At 42.4% G+C, this 20,448-nt stretch overlaps 2 protein-coding genes across 3 annotated transcripts in view; both read left to right on the top strand.

Moving 5' to 3' along the window:
- The window catches only part of LOC111563424 (atrial natriuretic peptide-converting enzyme), a 36,329-nt gene extending 29,803 nt beyond the window's left edge, over positions 1-6,526 (top strand). For both annotated transcript variants that reach the window (XM_035944559.2, XM_035944558.2), the window contains 2 exons: positions 601-734; positions 1,297-6,526. In XM_035944559.2, coding sequence (XP_035800452.2) covers positions 601-734; positions 1,297-1,479 — 317 coding nt within the window. In that variant the 3' untranslated portion in view covers positions 1,480-6,526. The remainder of the gene's footprint in view (positions 1-600; positions 735-1,296) is intronic.
- Positions 6,527-8,453: 1,927 nt separating this feature from the next.
- On the top strand, positions 8,454-20,446 carry LOC118469751 (sodium/hydrogen exchanger 9B2). The gene is made up of 15 exons (XM_055007863.1): positions 8,454-8,511; positions 9,859-9,930; positions 11,556-11,621; positions 14,435-14,540; positions 15,021-15,191; positions 15,707-15,849; positions 15,925-16,052; positions 16,362-16,443; positions 16,969-17,062; positions 17,142-17,248; positions 18,302-18,451; positions 18,564-18,672; positions 18,743-18,879; positions 19,897-20,071; positions 20,146-20,446. Exons 2-15 carry the CDS (start codon positions 9,859-9,861, stop codon positions 20,232-20,234), a joined length of 1,629 nt encoding a protein of 542 aa, XP_054863838.1. The 5' UTR covers positions 8,454-8,511; the 3' UTR covers positions 20,235-20,446.
- The last annotated feature ends 2 nt before the right edge of the window (positions 20,447-20,448 follow it).

The raw sequence follows: 20,448 nt of genomic DNA, 5'->3' as shown, positions 1-20,448 counted from the left end.
ACCTGACACAAACCGTCCAACATGACACAAACCATCCAACCTGGCACAAAGACGTCCAACCTGACATAAACCGTCCAACATGACAAGAACCTGTCAACATTACAAGAACCCATCCAACACGACAAGAACCCGTCCAATGTGACAAGAACCCGTCCAACATGACACAAAGACGTCCAACCTGACACAAACTGTCCAACATGACAAGAACCCGTCCACCATGACAAAAAACACGTCCAACATGACACAAACCCGTCCAACATGACAAGAATCCGTCCAATGTGACACAAACCTGTCCAACGTGACACAAACCGTCCAATGTGACACAAACCTGTCCAATGTAACATAAACCCGTCCAACGTGACACAAACCATCCAACAAGACACAAACCATCCAACATGACACAAACCATCCAACATGACACAAACCGTCCAGACTTTGGGTAAATACAGGACATTAAAGTCACAGTTTGACAGTTTCCTTTGACAACAATAGACATGGATCTGCAAACCATTGTTTTTTGTGAACTTGTAAATGCTAACAGCTCTTTCTGTTCGTTTATCAGTGAGTTCATGTAAAACTCTGGTGTCTTTCTGTCTTCAGTGCCCTTTAAGCTCCAGGAGGGGGAGGTCCGGATCATCTCCCTGTCTCAGTGCCAGTCTTACTTCGACATGAAGACCATCACTCCCAGAATGCTTTGTGCCGGTTACGACGCTGGAACCGTCGATTCCTGCATGGTAACACCTGAACTCATATAGTTAGAGCGCTGAATGTCAGGGATGGTCATCAGTAACATCTAACATGATAGAAACTCCAACCATCTCTGAACAGAAGACACCATTTATCAGGTTCCTATAACGCAGTCTAGGGATCTCTGCCCAGGCAGTTTCACCACCAGCATCTGAAGTCATCCCTCACTGGTTTCTGACGAGTTTCGAACTAGTTTTGGACTGGTTTCAGACTAGTTTAGAACTAGATTTGGACTGGTTTCAGACTAGTTTTGAACTAGTTTTGGACTGGTTTCAGACTAGTTTCGAACTAGTTTTGGCTTGATTCAGACGAGTTTACAACTAGTTTTACACTGGTTTCAGACTAGTTTTGAACTAGTTTTGGACTGGTTTCAGACTAGAACTAGTTTTGGCTGGTTTCAGATGAGTTTAGAACTAGTTTTGGAGAGTCTCAGGGCTGCATCATATGTTCCTGATCAGTGATGTTGTTGACCTGTTGTTCAGCTGGCGGGCAGTCAAAGAGGGTTATAATTGATCTGTGAAGCCTCAGTGTTGGGTTTTCTGTTTCCAGGGCGACAGCGGCGGCCCGCTGGTTTGCGAGGACAATGGCGGTCATTGGACGCTGTTCGGCCTGACGTCGTGGGGCAGTGTCTGCTTCAGCAAAGTGCTTGGACCCGGAGTTTACAGCAACGTGACGCATTTCACGCCGTGGATCCAGCAGCAGATCTATGTCCACACGTACCTGAGCGACTGAACTGAGCGCCCGTTCATTCCAGGAGGAGGTGATGTCATCATCAGGCGCCACACACCTTCAGATCCTCTACCTGTGCCTCTATCTATACTGATTGCCTTCAGACGCTGGCTGCTGACCAGCAGTCGTAGGATTACTAGTGCTCCAGACGCTAACAAGCTAGCTAGCTGTGGATGAGTAGAACTCACATTCGTACGATTAAACGTTCACTAAATTCTCATGATTGTTTTCTAGTTCAGAAACTTGTGGAAGCAAAGAATCTTGTAGACGTGAGGTTTAACCACTGATGTCACACACCAGCTGTCTGTTGAATTCATGCAGGTGTGAAGAGGAGATGTCCTGCTAAATCTGAGTTTATGCAGGTTTGAGGAGGAGACGTCCTGCTAAATCTGAGTTGATGCAGGTGTGAAGAGGAGACGTCCTGCTAAATCTGAGTTTGTGCACTGATCCTCTGAGCTCTGAGCCGTTCCCGAGGGTTTGTTCTCCTCTGAAGCATTTTTACTCACTGTGGTTCATTTTTAATCTAAAGTCCTGCAGCTCTGTAGAACCAGAACACCAGGAAGAGGGAGAGAACTCTTCCTGGTGTTCTTCTTCTTCTGTCAGTAGTTAGAACACTTCTAAGACAGATTTGGACAATTTAAACTACTTTTGGACTGCTTCTAGACAAGTTTTCAACCAACTACAGACTGGTTTAAGACCAGTTATGACTGGTTTTAGGCTAGTTTTCACAGGTTTTAGACTAGTTGTAATTAGTTTTCCACTTGTTTTGATTGGTTTCAGGCTAGTTTAGATTGTCTTAAGACTAGTTTTGATTGGTTTTAAACTAGTTTTAATTGGTTTTAGAATAGCTTTGATTGGTTTTAGACTAATTTTTACTGGTTTTAGACTAATTTTGACTGGTTTTAAACTAGTTTTGATTGGTTTTAGACTAGTTTTGACAGTTTTTTGACTAGTTTTAACTGGTTGTAGACTAGTTTTAATTGGTTTTAGACTAGTTTTGACTGGTTTTAAACTAGTTTTGACTGGTTTTAAACTAGTTTTGATTGTCTTAAGACAAGTTTTGACTGGTTTAAGACTAGCTTTGACTGGTTTAAGACTCGTTTTAGTTGGTTTAAGACTAGTTTTGATTGGATTTAGACTAGTTTTGACTGGTTTTAGACTAGTTTTAGAATAGTTTTGACTGGTTTTAGACTAGTTTTCCAAAACTGAACTGTCTGGCACATTGAGGATTTCAAGAATAAGTCGGAACTCCTTCTGTCTTTTTTCAAAATATTCAAAATTTGGTGTTAAAACAAAGAGAAAAAAGATTCTACAATTTTTTTAGTTTTGAATTGATCATAAATTATGATAAATGGTGTCTAACATTTATTTCAAACCTGATCTCAGTCCAGGACTCACAGCAGCTTTCAAACTTCAGTGAATTTACACCAGAAAAGCATCATGTTGAACCTCAGCTGAAGCATATTCACTTTAAACCCTGAGGAGCCTCCAGTAAACCTCTGACAGTTTAAAAAGCATCAGTGGTGGTTAAACATCACAGTTAAACCCAACTTTCTTTGCGTTCACATGAAGATTTCCTGTCGTTATGAACAGCGTTTCAGTTTATTGTTGTGTTAAAACTCTGTGCTAACGGAAACACTCCCTGGAAACAGGGACAACAGGACAAACATCTGTTTCTGAAGCTGAGCAGTTAAACTTTTGATTCTCATTGAAACAGTCCCATATTTTCCTGCTAATTTCCTTGAAACCTTCCTGAAAGTTTCCAGAAACTTAGCTGTAAATGACATCTTACTGTGGTGCTAATCAGAGACGCTCCAGTAAGTAGTTTATGATTCATATTTACTGATCAAGAACCGACATCTTTAGCTGTTCTAGGAAACTCTGATGTCTGTTGGAGTTTAGCACCAAACTGAGTCGGTTCATATTTCTTCTTTTAGGGCTGAACAGCAGCTCGCTTTCAGGAAGTTATGAGGAACGTTTCCAGAAATGTGGCTGTAAAATAAACCAGACATCTTCACAATGATGGAAAAGCTGCTAGCTAAAACCAGACCAGCTGAGCACTCAACCTCCCACAATGCTTCACTCTATAGTGCCTGTACTTAAAGTTAGCAGTAAAACTTGTTACCTGTACAATGTCGTACTGTACGTGTGCATGAGTGTGAATGTCAGGGAGAACGACCATTTTCTTTGCTTCTCAACACACTAGCAACTGATTTGGGCAACTTTAATGGTCAACACTGTCTTCAGTTTGATTCTATATCCGACAGACTGCAGTCCCTTAGAGTCCCCAGATAATCCATGTTAACCTTTGATAGTGCATTAGGAGGTAATAGTGCTTTAGAACTGACGCTGTCATTTTTACTGTATTTGTTTAGTACTACAGCTCATTAGCCGCAGATCAAATCTGAAGTTTGAACAAATACTGAATATCAGCACTTAAAATTAAATACCAGCGACATGTTAAAGTATTTAAAGATTTATTCCTGAATTTAAATAGTAGGTAAAGTCAAAACACACAGCAAAAACAGAAATATTCAAACACCTGCTTATAACTGTAGCATATCGCTAATGTGGATGCTAACATATATTAGCCTTACCTCGTTGTAGTTTTAGTTAGCTCGCGGGCTCACTAACACAAACAATTAACTGCCAAATTAGCGCCAGCTAGAATATGAAGCACAAATGTAGCACACTGACAATATACAACATGTATTAATGTGTTTTAATAGCAGGAGCACCAAGCTACGTTAGCTTTTGCCATGTATTTAGAAGCCAATGACGTCCAGCTGTTTTAACAGTAGCAGAGTTCACTGGCTAGCTAAAGTTAGCTAGTAGTAAAAAAAAATGGCTGCAGAAGTTTGGACCATTTTAGGGAAACCTCAACTTCTTTGCATAGTCACGTGACTCTTGAATTAATGATCTTGCGTCTTGAATCATCCCTCCCCAGGTAGTTTAACCACCATTAACACCATAAATCCTTCCTCCCCAGGCAGTTTAACAACAAGCAACACCTTAACTCATCCCTCCTCAGGTAGTTTTATAATACTAACACCTTGAGTAATCCCTCCTCAGGCAGTTCACCCAGCATTAGCACCATACATCGTCCCTCCCCAGGTATTTTCACCACAAACAACACCTTGAATCATCCCTCCCCAGGCAGTTTTAACGTACAAATACCTTGAATTGTCCATTTTAAGTGCGTTTCACCGCCATTAGCATCCTGAGTAATCCCTCCCAGGCAGTTTAACCACAAGCAAAACCTTGAGTCATCCCTCCCCAGGTAGTTTTAATATGCAAATACCTTAAATCATCCATCTTAAGTTGGTTTCACCTCCATTAACACCTTAAATCATCCCTCCTTAGGCAGTTTTAACACACAAACACCTTGAGTCATCCCTAACCAGGCAGTTTTAACATACAAACACCTGAAATCATCCATCTTTAATTGGTTTCACCTCCATTAACACCTTGAGTAATTCCTCCTACCTAGTAATTCCTCTCCAGGCAGTTTAACCACCATTAACACCATACATCGTCCCTCCCCAGGTATTTTCACCACAAGCAACACCTTGAATCATCCTTCCCCAGGCAGTTTTAACATACAAACACCTTAAATCGTCCATCTTATGTCGGTTTCACCACCATTAATATCTTGAGTAATTCCTCCCCAGGCAGTTTCAGCACCATAATCGCTTTGAGTCTCTCCTCACCAGGTAGTTTCAGTTACCAGCTTGAGTCGTCCCTCTCTATGCAGTTTCCCTCTATAATACTTTGAGTCGTAGGAAGCGTCCTCTTGGTCGTTCTGTCAGCTGAGTCCTCTCCTTTTTGAGCAGCGATGCTTTGATTCTGTTGTAATATCACAACTGGCCACCAGGACACGCCCGTGGTCGTAGCTTTAATGACCACCACTCTTCAGACTGACGCTAATCTCTGCACTCCTTTTGGTTTGGGTAGATAAAAGAGGCACAAATTACAAATTAGTTTGCACAAAAAAACAGAAAATAAGAGTTCTTTATTCACATAAGTTTAACCTCTTGCTGTGCAGCAGCGCCCCCTGGTGTATGGACGACAGACTTATTAGGAGCTCATAAACGCCAAATATGTGAAATTAGAAGTTTAGAAGAGTTGCTGTTGGTTTGTAATAATGCAGACATCTTCCCACCCTCTAAAACAGTGCATCCTATAATAATCCACCATGTCTAAATATAAGATGACTTTTAAATAAGTTTACTGACAAATTACAAAGTCCTGCATGTCCACATGTCCACGAGTCGCTGGACAGTTTCTGAAGGAAAGTTTCTGCCTGCACCTGGTTTCAGACTAGTTTAGAACTAGTTTAGATCTAGTTTTGGACAAATTTTGGACTAGTTTAGATCTAGTTTTGACTGGTTTCAGACTAGTTTCGAACTAGTTTTGGCTGGTTTCAGACTAGTTTAGATCTAGTTTTGGACTGGTTTCAGACTAGTTTCGAAATAGTTTTGGCTGGTTTCAGACTAGATTTAACAAAACTCTACTAGTCCTCTCATATTTGATCACATAAACACCACTACATGTGACTTTTGGCCTCATATACCACAGATTTTGTTGTTTTTCTCCAGAATCCCTTCAACATTTCCCTCCGTCTCAGTCCTCCCCAGGTTCTGTAGGTTTCTTCCAGTCACCTTGAAAATGAAACAGCCGGTTAGTTGCCCAACAAACTGCCCATGTAGCTTCTTCTACGTCGAGGTCGGACTGACATCTGGAACATTCCAAGTGGCCGCTGCTGCTGCTGCTGTTTTGTGTGTTTGGTTTTTTAAGAGTATTTTTCTACAGCTTTTTGTATGTCACGCTTCTTACAGGGCTGTCGGCGTGTGTGTACATGTGTGTTGGAGTGTGAACATGCGGTCAGTGCGTGCTTGTATGTTATCTGGTTTCTTCCTCGCTGTTTCATGATGACCGATGGATCTACATGCTCTCTGAACAGACTGTAGCCTCTAATGTTTTTGTGTAAACGGTGAATATTTGGTTTGTATCATCCTGTATCGCACCAATAAAACTATATATACACTCACACCATGTCCTCTCCACTTCCTGTCGGTGGTTCCAGGCCGGATTCGAGTTCAGTTTTGGGCTCTGAATGGATGAACACTTGACGGTGACTCACGGCTGCATTCAGTGTTTCCACTTCCTCCTGAAACGAGAGCAGACAAACAGATTTATCTTCAGACCTATTTTTAGATCAATGTCTTCACGAGAAAATGGATGATCTGAGGTCAGTGATTGTAGGATAAAGACTCCTGGATCTGGAAGGTCCACTCTCTGGTGGATCAGAACTCCTGGATAGAACTACACCATGATACTGAAGAACACTGAACACCACAGGTCAGGGGACGGATGGAAGTCTGAGGTCACTTGGAAGAAGGTTTGTAGGTCTGAAGAGACCAAAATGGAGCTTTATTTAAACATCATCACATAGAGACCATCTTCACCATGAAGCACGGTGGTGGCAGCATCATGACGTGAAGCATGGTGGTGGCAGCATCATGATGTGAAGCATGGTGGTGGCAGCATCATGATATGAAGCATGGTAGTGGCAGCATCATGATGTGAAGCACGGTGGTGGCAGCATCATGATGTGAAGCATGGTGGTGGCAGCATCATGATATGAAGCATGGTAGTGGCAGCATCATGATGTGAAGCACAATGGTGGCAGCATCATGATATGAAGCACGGTGGTGGCAGCATCATGACGTGAAGCATGGTGGTAGCAGTATCATGATATGAAGCATGGTGGTAGCAGTATCATGATATGAAGCGTGGTAGTGGCAGCATCATGATGTGAAGCACAATGGTGGCAGCATCATGACGTGAAGCATGGTGGTGGCAGCATCATGATGTGAAGCATGGTGGTGGCAGCATCATGATATGAAGCGTGGTGGTGGCATCATGATGTTAAGCACGGTGGTGGCATCATCATGATGTGAAGCATGGTGGTGGCAGCATCATGATGTGAAGCATGGTGGTGGCAGCATCATGATGTGAAGCATGGTAGTGGCAGCATCATGATGTGAAGCACAATGGTGGCAGCATCATGACGTGAAGCATGGTGGTAGCAGTATCATGATATGAAGCGTGGTGGTGGCATCATGATGTTAAGCACGGTGGTGGCGGCATCATGATGTGAAGCACGGTGGAGGCAGCATCATGATGTGAAGCATGGTGGTGGCAGCATCATGATGTGAAGCATGGTGGAGGCAGCATCATGACGTGAAGCACGGTGGTGGCAGCATCATGATGTGAAGCACGGTGGTGGCAGCATCATGACGTGAAGCATGGTGGTGGCAGTATCATGATGTGAAACAAACAGCCAAAGATATTCAGAAGTGGTTTAAAGACAACAAGGTGAAAGTTAAGTGTTTGTACTTTTACTGTGAACAAAGTACTTGTACCCCGTGGTTTTGATACTTTTACTGTGAACAGACTACTTGTACCCCGTGATTTTGGTACTTTTACTAGGAGCAGAGTATTTGTATCCTGTAGTTTTGGTACTTTTACTGTGAAGGGAGTACTTGTACTTGTGGTTGTGGTACTTTTACTGTGAGCAGAATACTTGTACCCCATAGTTTTGGTAGTTTTACTGTGAATAGAGTACTTGTACCCCATAGTTTTGGTTCTTTCCCTGTGAACAGAGTACTTGTACCAGGTGTTTGTAGTACTTTTACTGTGAACGGACTACTTGTACCTGTGGTTGTGGTACTTCTACTAGTGTTAGCGTGGTGCTAACGTCAGGTGTTTGCGTCCTCAGCTGTCATTAGCGTAGCGTAGCAGTGATTGTTGCGCTGCAGGCTGGTATTAGCGCCACTTGTCTCCATAATGCCAGGCTTTAGTCTGTCATTTAGCAGAACCACGACTCAACAGAACCTCCTGTTATTAGACTCAGACGTTCCGTGAGTCAGTCTTTGTTCCAGTCAGCTGTTCTCCCTCATCAGAGGAAACAGGAACGCTCAGTGGAGTTCTTTAGTCCTGCTGGGATCCATCCAGAACGCTGCTGCCAATGTGAGTCTCTGATCTGATGCTTTGTTCCTGAAGCACCTGTTCAGGTTCTTTAATTTGTTCCTTATAGACCTGTTCAGGTTCTAGTTGGAAAATCATGAGCCAGGAAAATGTTCTTAACTTTGAACTAGAATTTCTGTTTGCTAAGTTCTGCAAAGTTCTGCAAAGTTCTAGTATTTTAAGTGGGGTGTGTTCTTTTAGTTCCCAGAACGTTTTTTTACAGGAAGGATGATGTTCTAAATATGTTTGGGGATGACATTGTGACAACGTTCTTCCCCGTAGAACACTGCAGGAACGTTTTATAGATTCTATTCTTTACTCTGCCAGAACGTTCCACCTTTGTGGAACGTCTTTCAAAGAATGTTCTGTCAAGGTCTCACTGACGTCTTAGAAACATTTCTGAATGTCACATTGAGAACGTCCTTCCTGTTCTGTGTTTGTTCTGAACGTGTTCTGAGAAAGTTCCACAAATTTTGATGTTTTCAGCGGAAAGTTTTCCTCTAGTTCCCAGAACATTCTTCTTAAAGGCGGAACAACCGAAAATGTTCTAAAAAATGTTTGGTGGTGACATTGTTAGAACGTTCTCAGAACTGAATGTTGTACCGAATGTACCGAAAAACCTTCTCTGTTTGTCGTCATGAAACACTGAGGGAACGTTTTACAGATTCTATATTGTGATAGATTAGCAGATTGTTCCAACTCTGCCCTTTATCAGAGCACAAGAGCGTCTGACGAAGAGCATTCTGAGGTCTTGATAACATTTTGAAAATGTTCTTTTAAGTGTTGCATTGAGACCCTTGTTCCTTTATCGTCCTGTAGAAAAACGTTCTACAATGTGTTCCCTCAACAAAGAGGCAAAAACGTTCCATCTTTGATAAATTTCCCAGTACAGCAGCGTTTTATAAATATACGATAACATCTGGAAAACGTTTTTGGAATGTTAGTTTGAGAACGTTCCTGTTCTGTTGGAGAAGAACATCGTCAGTGTTCCCGACAATGTTTTCTGAATGTTGATGGTAGAACATTACAGTAACTTTATAAGAACATTAGTGGAAATGACAATGTTCCCTAAACGTTCTTCGAACATTGGATTAAAGGTTCTCTTTAATCATCATTAGAACTTGTAGGTAACGTTGTCTAAATGTTGTGGGAACGTTCTTCTCCAGACACAAACAGGTTGCTTCAGTCTTTCTGAGTTCTGTTTCGTGTCTTGTGGGCTGGTTTTGTGTCATTTAATACTCCGTGTTCTTGTACTGCAGTACTTGTACTTGTACTGCAGTATTTGTACATGTACTGCAGTACTTGTACTTCCACTGAGGTATCAGTATTCTGGTGACTGGTTTGTTCCAGATGATGGATGAAGAATCCACCAAACGTTACTGTCGGCCGAACGACGACGGGTCCAAGCTGCACCAGCAACAGGTATCACTGGCCCCGCCCACCAACACATCCAGGCCCCGCCCATCAACACCTGCAGCTGATAGGCCCTGCCCAGCTACAATGTAGCTGATAGACACGCCCACCAACATCTGTAGCTGATAGACCCGCCCACCTGGTTAAGTCCCACCCCCAGTTTAAAACTAAATGACGGGCAGAAAGGTTTAAACTGAATACTACGTTTTGTCCAAATACTTGTAGTTTTAAAGGTTTATTCGATCCAAAAAAAAATTTTTGTCAAAGTACTTAAAGTTTTGAAGCGTTATTCCAAATGTGAATACTACTTTCTGATTAAGTTCATGTGGTATTACATGGTAAGTCCTCCCAAAATACTACGTTCTGTCCAAGTATTTATAGTTTTAAAGGTTGTTTCCAGTGAAATCTGGCCATAGTTCATTATTTTGTTGTTTTTTAAAAGTAATTTCTGTGAGTTTAGAGGAAAATATCTCCAGTTTCTAAACTTCAGTCCTGAAACCCAGAGATGCTGCAGGAACAGAGTTTATCCTGAAGGAGGCGCTGCAGCAGAGACAATTAACCCTCATTAAACAGGAAGCTTCAGTGTTTAACCGGATTTTTTCTCCACCTGGTTCCTCATTTACAGCTGATTTACCGTATTTAGGTTCAACGAGTCCAGGAAGCCGATCGTTCGTTTAATGATTAAACGATCAATAATCAATCAACCCTGATAGACGACAGCAGAACAAAGAGAACCAACAGAGGAGGTGTGGAGAACAAACACAGAGCTTTAGAGGAAAGAACAACAGAGTGAGCTGGAGAACAGAACAACATGTTCAAGTAGAACACAAATACCAGCTCTACACAGGTAGTACTCTCAGTACTACACAGGTAGTACCCTCAGTACTACACAGGTAGTACCCTCAGTACTACACAGGTAGTACTCTCAGTACTACACAGGTAGTACTCTCAGTACTTCCATTGTCAACAACAAACTGAAATATGGAACAAATGATTCAACACAGAAACCTTTAATCTCATTTTCTCACAATATTTGACATGATTTAATGGATGCAGCTTCTAAAATCTGAATATTTCCTCATTTTACTTTTAATAATGTTAAACTTTTAAGTATTATTATTAAATAATTCAAAACTGCAAATATTAAAATACTACATCAGTAATAATCTCGTAATAATATCCAGTACTTCACATCACCTAATGATGCTGCCACCACCATGCTTCATCATGATGTTTCCACCTCCGTGCCTCTTTCTAGTAACTCCTTCAGAGGAGTCATGGGTGTCTTGGTGGCCTCCTTGACTATTCTATTCCTTAATGATGGATATTTTGCCTCCTGTCAGGTGATTTCTAACCACCTTTCCTCAGAGTTTCATTTTGTCGGCTCCTTTAATAACAAAATATTCTAATATATTGTCATAAAGTGGTTTAACTTTTAATAAATGAAGTTCTTCTCCTGAGAATACTGTGATACTCTGAGTGCATTGTTTACGGAAGCAGCGTTTATACTTTAATCGTGCAGTAGTAGCAGTTTAGTTGCAGAGAGGACAAAGTGCAGCAGCCCATTCTCCGTCTATGTCTCTCACCCCTCTCTCTCCCTCTCTCTCTCCTTTATAACAAACTCTGCTGGTCAGAGAGGGAGTAAAGTTCAGGAGGAGAGAGAGATCACAGTCCTGCCGAGGACGAGCGAGCCGGACACGGTCAGTAATACTACTACTACTTAATAGCAATACCACGACTAGTACTATTACTACTACTACTACTACTTAATAGCAATACCACTACTACTACTACTACTACTACTACTACTACTTAATAGCAATACCACGACTAGTACTATTACTACTACTACTACTAATAATAATAATACCACTACTAGTACTATTACTACTACTACTAATAATAATAATAATACCACTACTAGTACTATTACTACTACTACTACTACTACTACTAATAACAATACCACTAGTAGTACTATTAATTCAATTCAATTCAATTTTATTTATATAGCGCCAATTACAGTCAAATTGTCTCGAGACGCTTTACAGAACCCATATGCCTGACCCCCAGAGCAGCCCTAAGGAGACAGTGGCAGGAAAACACCCTTTTAACAGGGAAAAAAACCTCGAGCAGAACCCGGCTCTAATGTGGGGGAACCATCTGCCTGCTGGCCGGGCGGGTTGAGAGGGACAGAAGAGGTAGAAAGGTAGAGATAGAGGGGTAGAGGTAGAGATAGAGAGGTGGGGGGGTGGGACACAAGGACCATAAAACACAGCCACACATCTGAAGCATCCAGCATCCAGCTCTGGGACCAGGGACACTCGGAGAAAGGACACAGAAAGAAACAGAGTGAATGTAATGCAATAATGGTATATATAGTAAATACATAGGTAGTTAGAGAAGGGCTCAGTGCATCAAGAGAGGTTCCCCAGCAGTCTAGGCCTATAGCAGCATAACTAGGGGCAAACTAAAGGGACGTCAAGAGGGGAAGTCAGTTGTGCAAATGAAAACACCAGCATACCCCGTCAGGGTATGCTGGTGTTTTACTAGGGTTACTACTACTACTACTAATAATAATAACAATACCACTACTAGTACTATTACTACTACTACTACTTAATAGCAATACCACTACTAGTACTATTACTACTACTACTAATAATAGCAATACCACTACTAGTACTATTACTACTACTAATAATAATAATAATAACAATAACACTACTAGTACTATTACTACTACTACTACTAATAATAATAATAATAATAACAATACCACTACTAGTACTATTACTACTACTACTAATAATAGCAATACCATTACTAGTACTATTACTAATAATAATAATAACAATACCACTACTAGTACTATTACTACTACTACTAATAATAATAACAATACCACTACTAGTACTACTACTACTACTACTAATAATAGCAATACCACGACTAGTACTATTACTAATAATAATAACAATACCACTACTAGTACTATTACTACTAGTACTACTACTAATAATAATAACAATACCACTACTAGTACTATTACTACTACTACTAATAATAATAATAATAGCAATACCACTACTAGTACTATTACTACTACTACTAGTACTAATATGACTACTACTATTATTGCTAGTACTAATACTACTAGTACTACTACTACTAGTACTGATACTATGACAACTATTACTAACACTAATACTACCACCACTACTACTAATGCTACTAGTACTATTACTATTACTACTACTACTATTTGTACTACTATTACTACTACTAATACTACTACCACTACTATTACTACTACTACCACTATTAATACTCTGATTTATTTTTTTTGTTCCAGAAACGTACTGAGAAACTTCTGTGATGTTCTACTAATGTTCTAATGATGTTCAACTAATGTTCTAATCATGTTCTAATCATGTTCTAATCATGTTCGAATAACGTTCTCAGCAGGAAGTTTTCTTTCAGTTACCAGATTTTTTTAAGACAACTGAAGGCGTTCTAAAGATGTTTGGTTCTCCAAACTGAATACTGCACTGAGAACATTCTTCTTCTGTTGTCATGGAATGCTGTCGGAACGTTTTATAGATTCTGTCATGTGTTCCTTAACAACAACGTCAGAACATCCTGAGAACACTGAAGGCAGAATGTCGTCACTATGTCACAGCACAGGAACGTCTTACGAAGAATGTTCTGAGGTCTTGATAACATTTCTAAAACGTTCTTTTAAGTGTTGCATTGAAAACCTTGTACCTTTATCGTCCTATAGAAGAACGTTCTAGGATGTGTTCCCTCAACAAAGAGTCAAAACCTTTGAGAAATCTTACGTTTTGTAAAAATCTTTGACGACATCTGGAAGAAATTTTTGGACCGTTAGTTTGAGAACCCTCCTCTTTTGTTGTCACAGAACATCGTCGGTGTTCCTGACAATGTTCTCTGAATGTTGATGGTTGAACATTGTAATTATTTTGTAAGAACCTCACTGGAAATGGCAGAATGTTCCACCTTTGTTAATATGTCACAGTACCAGAACGTATTATGAAGAACGTTCTGTCATCTGAGGTCTCAACAATATCTGGAACATGTTTCTGAATGTTGTGTTGAGAACGTTCTTATTTTCATTGTGGAAATGTTTTACAGAAGAACGTTTGTTGCTCCCTCAACAAGGAAGCGAAATGTTCCACCTTCAATCCATCACATTACAGGAACGTTTTATAAAACGTTCTGTATACAAACATTCACTCATCTGAGGCCTCAAGAACATCTGGAAGACATTTTGTGAATGTTGGTTTGACAACGTTCCTCCTTCGTTATAACAGAACATCATCTACGTTCTCTGAATGTTAACATTAGAACATTATTTCATCGTAGGAGGATCACTGAAAAATGAACATCTGAACATTTGATTAAAACACAAATTATTTTAATGTTATTTAAACGTTGTGGGAACATTCTCCGATGGTTCCCCATCAGTGAGGTTCTGTGTGCTTGCTTGCAGATCAAGATGGCCGCCCCAGAACCGTCATCCTGCTGTCCGTCCTGCGTCTCTCTGAAGGAACGTTGTCCTCATCCTAAGGGTCTCCTCAACCTGCTCATCACCAAACGTAACAGAACTCACTGCTTCCTTCCAGTTCTCATGTGGTTCCTCTGTCTGGGTTCCTCTGTCTGGGTTCCTCATGTGGTTCCTCATGTGGTTCCTCGTGTGGTTCCTCATGTGGTTCTTGTGTCTGGGTTCCTCTTGTGGTTCCTCTGTCTGGGTTCTTCATGTGGTTCCTCATGTGGTTCCTCGTGTGGTTCCTGTGTCTGGGTTCTTCATGCGGTTCCTCATGTGGTTCCTCTGTCTGGGTTCCTCGTGTCGTTCCTCTGTCTGGGTTCCTCATGTGGTTCCTCAAGTGGTTCCTGTGTCTGGGTTCCTCATGTGGTTCCTGTGTCTGGGTTCCTCATGTGGGTCCTCATGTGGTTCCTCTGTCTGGGTTCCTCATGTGGTTCCTCATGTGGTTCCTGTGTCTGGGTTCTTCATGCGGTTCCTCAAGTGGTTCCTGTGTCTGGGTTCCTCATGTGGTTCCTGTGTCTGGGTTCCTCAGTGTGTCTCTTTGCTCTGCTGTTCGGGGTGGTCTGGTCCATCACTGGTCAGGAGTGTCTACCTGGAGGGAACCTCTTCGGCCTCGTCATCCTCTTCATCTGCTCCGTCCTCGGAGGGAAGCTGGTCGGACTGATCCAACTGCCCACGCTGCCCCCCTTCCCTCCACTACTTGGTACGACCCGAGTACTACCAGAATAACGTAGTATAATATGATCCAGACTAACCTGTACTAATCTAATCTAATCTAATCTAATCTAATTTTACGTGTGTGATTTTATGAGCAATGTGGCTCTATATGGTGGGGGCTTATTTACTGTATTTTTATGTCTTATTTACTTTTTCTTTTACTGTAAAGCACTTTGTGATTTTTTTTATCTGTGAAAGGTCCTATATAAATAAACTTGATTTACTTACTAGTATCTAGTATCTAGTATGTAGTATCTAATCTCTGAAACAGGCATGCTGCTGGCTGGCCTCATCTTGCGGAATGTTCCCTACATCAAGTGTGTAGTATCTAGTATCTAGTACCTGGTATCTAGTATCTTAAACAGGCATGCTGCTGGCTGGCCTCGTCTTGTCGAATGTTCCTTACATCTAGTATCTAGTATGTGGTACCTGGTGTGTAGTACCTAGTATCTAGTACCTAGTACCTAGTATCTAGTCCCTGGTACCTAGTATCTTAAACAGGCATGCTGCTGGCCGGCCTGGTGCTGAGGAACGTTCCCTACATCACGGACGCCGTCTTCATCGACACTCACTGGTCTGCAGCTCTGAGGAACATCGCGCTGTCCATCATCCTGACCAGAGCCGGGCTGGGCCTCGACCCCTCGGTACGCACCGCACGCGCTCAGTAGCCCCTGCTGACCTCACAGCGCTCTAACCAATGACGTTGTGTGTCTGTTCAGGCGCTGCGGCGGCTGAAGGCCGTGTGCGTTCGCCTCGCCATCGGTCCCTGTGTGGTGGAAGCCTGCTGTGTAGCCGTGGTGTCTCACCTGCTGCTGGGGCTGCCCTGGACCTGGGGCTTCATCCTGGGGTAACACAACTACACAACAACCCAACAACAATACACAACAACAACTGCTGCTGGGGCTGCCCTGGACCTGGGGCTTCATCCTGGGGTAACACAACTACAGACACACAACAACAGACACACAAACAGACACACAACAGCAGACACACAACAACAGATCCACAACAACAGACATACAACACACAACAACAGACACACAACAGTACACAACAGACACACAACACACAACAACAGACACAGACAGACCTGTACCATGCTACATGCTAGCTACAGCTAGCTGTGTATTGAAGGTGTTTCCATGTTCTCCTGCAGCTTCATTCTAGCTGCAGTGTCTCCAGCCGTCGTGGTTCCATCCATGCTGCTCCTGCAGAGGGAAGGATTCGGAGTGGAGAAGGTAAATCATCACCATGTTCCACTAACAAATGCTGGTTCTGTTCTCTGCCACCGGGGGGCGCACTCTATGTGTGGGTTCACAGATAGAGTGCACCCCCCGGGGCGATTCCATCATCTAAATGATGATGGAATCACCCAACAAATCAGGAGAACCTTCCGAAAATATCAACAAAAACGGCTCCTAGACCCTCGTAATGATCACGAAGACCTCTACAAAGACCTCCTATAGCACCCTCTGAGACAAAAACTTCCTAAAGAACCTCTAGAACCATCCTAAAGACCTGTAGAACCTCCCCAATGACAACACAATCATCCCACTGACCTCCAGAACCAAATGAAATATCTGGTAAACTTCAGTTAGCCACCAGTAGAACCACCTAAAAGATCTTTAGATCCTCCTTGTCCAGGAATGTCAGGACCACTGGACAATCTCAACTCATCCAAGACCCTCCTAAAGGACCATAAAACCAGTTCTAATGATGGGTTCTCCTGTTCTCTAACACTTGTGCTGTGGTGTTGTGTCCAGGGAATCCCCACCCTGCTGATGGCTGCTGGAAGCTTCGATGATATTCTGGCTATAACGGGGTTCTCCACCTGTCTGGGCATCACCTTCTCCACAGGTCTCACAGAACCTTCTGTCCTGTTCTGCTTGACTCCATCCTGCCTGTTCTGCATGCTGTGGTGGTTCTTGTCCTGCAGGTTCTACCTGGATGAACATACTGAAGGGTCTGCTGGAGGTGGTGGGAGGCGTGATAGCTGGACTGATCCTGGGCCTGTTCCTGGTCTGGTTCCCCAGCAGAGACCAGGTCTGACTCGCTGGAAAAAATGCTCCTCTCAAAACAAGAAAAAAAGTTATTTCAAGGAACTTTTACCTTGAAATAAGTGAAAAAATCTGCCAAGTGAAAAATGTCTTGGTGAGATTTCTTGAAATCAGATATGATATTTAGAATATTGAGATCTTAAAATTAGCTGGGAAAACTGATTTTAAGCTCTATTTTACCAGGATTGTCAAGCTTTGGTGTCTTATAATAAGCCAGACATGCTAAAAAAATAGCAGTTTTTCACTCAAAAATAGATTTTTGCTTTCATGCAACCTCCTAATTTGAGATGTCTTAACCCTCCTGAGGTCTTCATTTACAGGCACCAAAAAATATTGTTTCCTTGTCTGAAAAAAATCCAAAAAATCAGCAAAAAAATTCTCCAAATTTCAGAAAATTTGCAAAACCTTCAGGAAGAAAATTTCAACAATTCCTTAAAAGTTTCCCTTAAAAGTTTATTTTTTTTAAAAAAAAACCCAAATTTGGCAAGAAAATTCTTGTAAATAATTTTATTTTCCAAAAAAATCCTAAAAATATCTAAAGTGATTCCATATATATCAGTATTTTATCTCAAATCAAGTGGGATGAGACATTTGGACTGAAAATAAGACAAATAGACTTGGTAGGATTTAGAGTTTTTGCAGTGCATGGTCCTTCATTCCATCTGCTATAAGACTTTACAACATCAGCATCACTGGCTGATGTTAACATAAACTGGACTATATCATTACCACCCCAAACCATAAAATTTGCACAGACATTCTTGCACTGCACATCTTTGCACTTTTAAACTTTATTTTTTATTTTTTCTGTTAAGCCACTTTATCCTCATCTCTCACCCTTGTATATATTGTAAATATTATTACTATTGTTCTATTATTATTTTATTCTTATCACTATGTCTACTGTTACATAAGCTGCTGTAACAATGTAAATTTCCCCTGGCGTGGGGAGAAATAAAGAACTTTATCTTTATCTTATGTTCCAGTTCTATCAGTCCCGTATCAGAATGTGTTTCTGAAGGCCGTCTGTCTTCTGCAGGAGGACCTGGTGCTGAGGAGAACCCTCATGCTGTTGGGTCTGTCCATATTTTCAGTCTTCTTCAGTCATGTAATTGGTTTTGCTGGAGCCGGTGGTCTCTGCACGCTGGTTTTGTCCTTCCTGGCTGCTCTCGGCTGGAAGACCGACAAGGTAGAGCTCCTCAGAGTGTCTGAAACCTGGATCCAGCCACGTCCACACCATCAGAGCTTCTTCTCACCGCTAAACGGGACTTAGATCCAGGTGTTTCTGACTTTCTGTGCAGGCCCCGGTGGCAGCCATGGTGGGTCGGTCCTGGGATGTCTTCCAGCCTCTCCTGTTTGGTCTGATTGGAGCTGAGATCACCATAGCAACCCTGAGCCCGAGCACCGTGGGTAAGAACCGTCCTCTGTGACTCTTCTGTAACTCAGCAGCTCTCGTACCCACTCTGGTGTCTCTGCTCAGGTCTGGGCATGGCCTGCATCCTCATCGGTCTGGTGGTCCGTCTGCTGGTCACCTTCCTGCTGGTCCACTATGGAGGGTTCAACCTGAAGGAGAAGTTCTTCATCTCTGTGGCGTGGCTGCCTAAAGCCACCGTACAGGTCTGTGAGACTGCTACAAAAATATCCACCTAAAGAACCTCTAAAACCTTCAGAATCACCTCCATCAGGACCAGAACTTTCTAGAGACTAAAGAAATCACACTTATAAAGGACCTTTAGATCACTGACCGCAAGAACCAGGACAAACAAAATCTAGAAGGTCTTCAGAAGCTGTAGGCACTCCAATTCATCCCTCGAACCTCCTCAGTTAATCCTTAATTAGTATAACGAACCTCTAGAGCTTTAAAGAAACTTCGTAAACCACCATTAGAACCCATAATACCCCTCAAATGCCAACAGTGACCACCAGAGCTACTAAAGTGACTGAGAAGCCTAGATATAACAACTAGATGATGACTAGAACCACCACACAGACTATCATGATTAGAACTCCTTAAACCACCTCTAGAACCTTTTAAATTACGCCTAAAATCTCCTGAGTGATGCTAAAACTTCAGTTCTGACAATAACTATCCAAAGGCCCTCAAGAACCTTCTGAACTACAGGGCCTATGAAGTACCAGGATGACCCCTAAAACCTCATGTGAACCTTTTAATGCTGAACTAGAACCACCAAAAAAAACCACTACATGCATTAGAACCCGCCAATAACCCCTAGAACCTTCCAGTAACCCCTAGAACCCTCCAATAACCCCTAGAACCTTCCAGTAACCCCTAGAACCTTCCAATAACTCCTAGAACCTTCCAATAACCCCGAGAACCTTCCAATAACCCCTAGAACCTTCCAGTAACCCCAGAACCCTCCAATAACCCGTAGAACCTTCCAATAACCCCTAGAACCTTCCAGTAACCCCTAGAACCCTCCAGTAACCCCTAGAACCTTCCAGTAACCCCTAGAACCCTCCAGTAACCCCTACAACCCTCCAGAAACCCCTAGAACCTTCCACTAACCCCTAGAGCCTTCCACTAACCCCTAGAACCTTCCAATAACCCCTAGAACCTTCCAGTAACCCCTAGAACGTCTCTGTGACTGCTGGGTACCTCTTCGTGTCCACCAGGCTGCCATCGGCTCCAAGGCGCTGGACATGGCGAGGGAGGAAGGTGACGAGGCCTTGATGAAGTTCAGTCTGGACGTGCTAACGTTAGCCGTGTTAGCCATCCTGACCACGGCGCCCATCGGTGCGCTGGGTATCGGCCTGGCGGGGCCCCGCCTCCTGGCCCGCCAGGTCAAAGGTGAGCACACAAACGTCTGCAGATGTTCTCGCTTCATTCCAGACTCTTTATTTACTGTTGAATCTCCGTCTCAGGAGAAGAGGTGGACAACGAAGCCTCGGCTCCCTGTCACAACAACACCGTTCAAGAAAAAGACAGCGTGACCCTGGAGAGCAAACTGTGAGGCTTCTGATTGGACAAACGGACTCTGACTACATTTACAGCACTCCCTCTGTTCACTCCTCATGTAGATGGTCCATAGTATGTAGTTACTCAAGGTTTTTAGATGTTCCTGCACGTTTCTTCTTTGCTTTGATAGTTGACCTGCTGTCCATGTGTCAATGTTTCTTTATGATGTTCTTTTTGATGCTTATAACAGTAAAGTCAGAGAAACTGGT

The sequence above is a fragment of the Amphiprion ocellaris genome, chromosome 23 (assembly GCF_022539595.1).
Source record: "Amphiprion ocellaris isolate individual 3 ecotype Okinawa chromosome 23, ASM2253959v1, whole genome shotgun sequence".
Lineage (NCBI taxonomy): Eukaryota > Metazoa > Chordata > Actinopteri > Pomacentridae > Amphiprion > Amphiprion ocellaris.
This window is presented reverse-complemented; position numbering and strand designations above follow the sequence as displayed.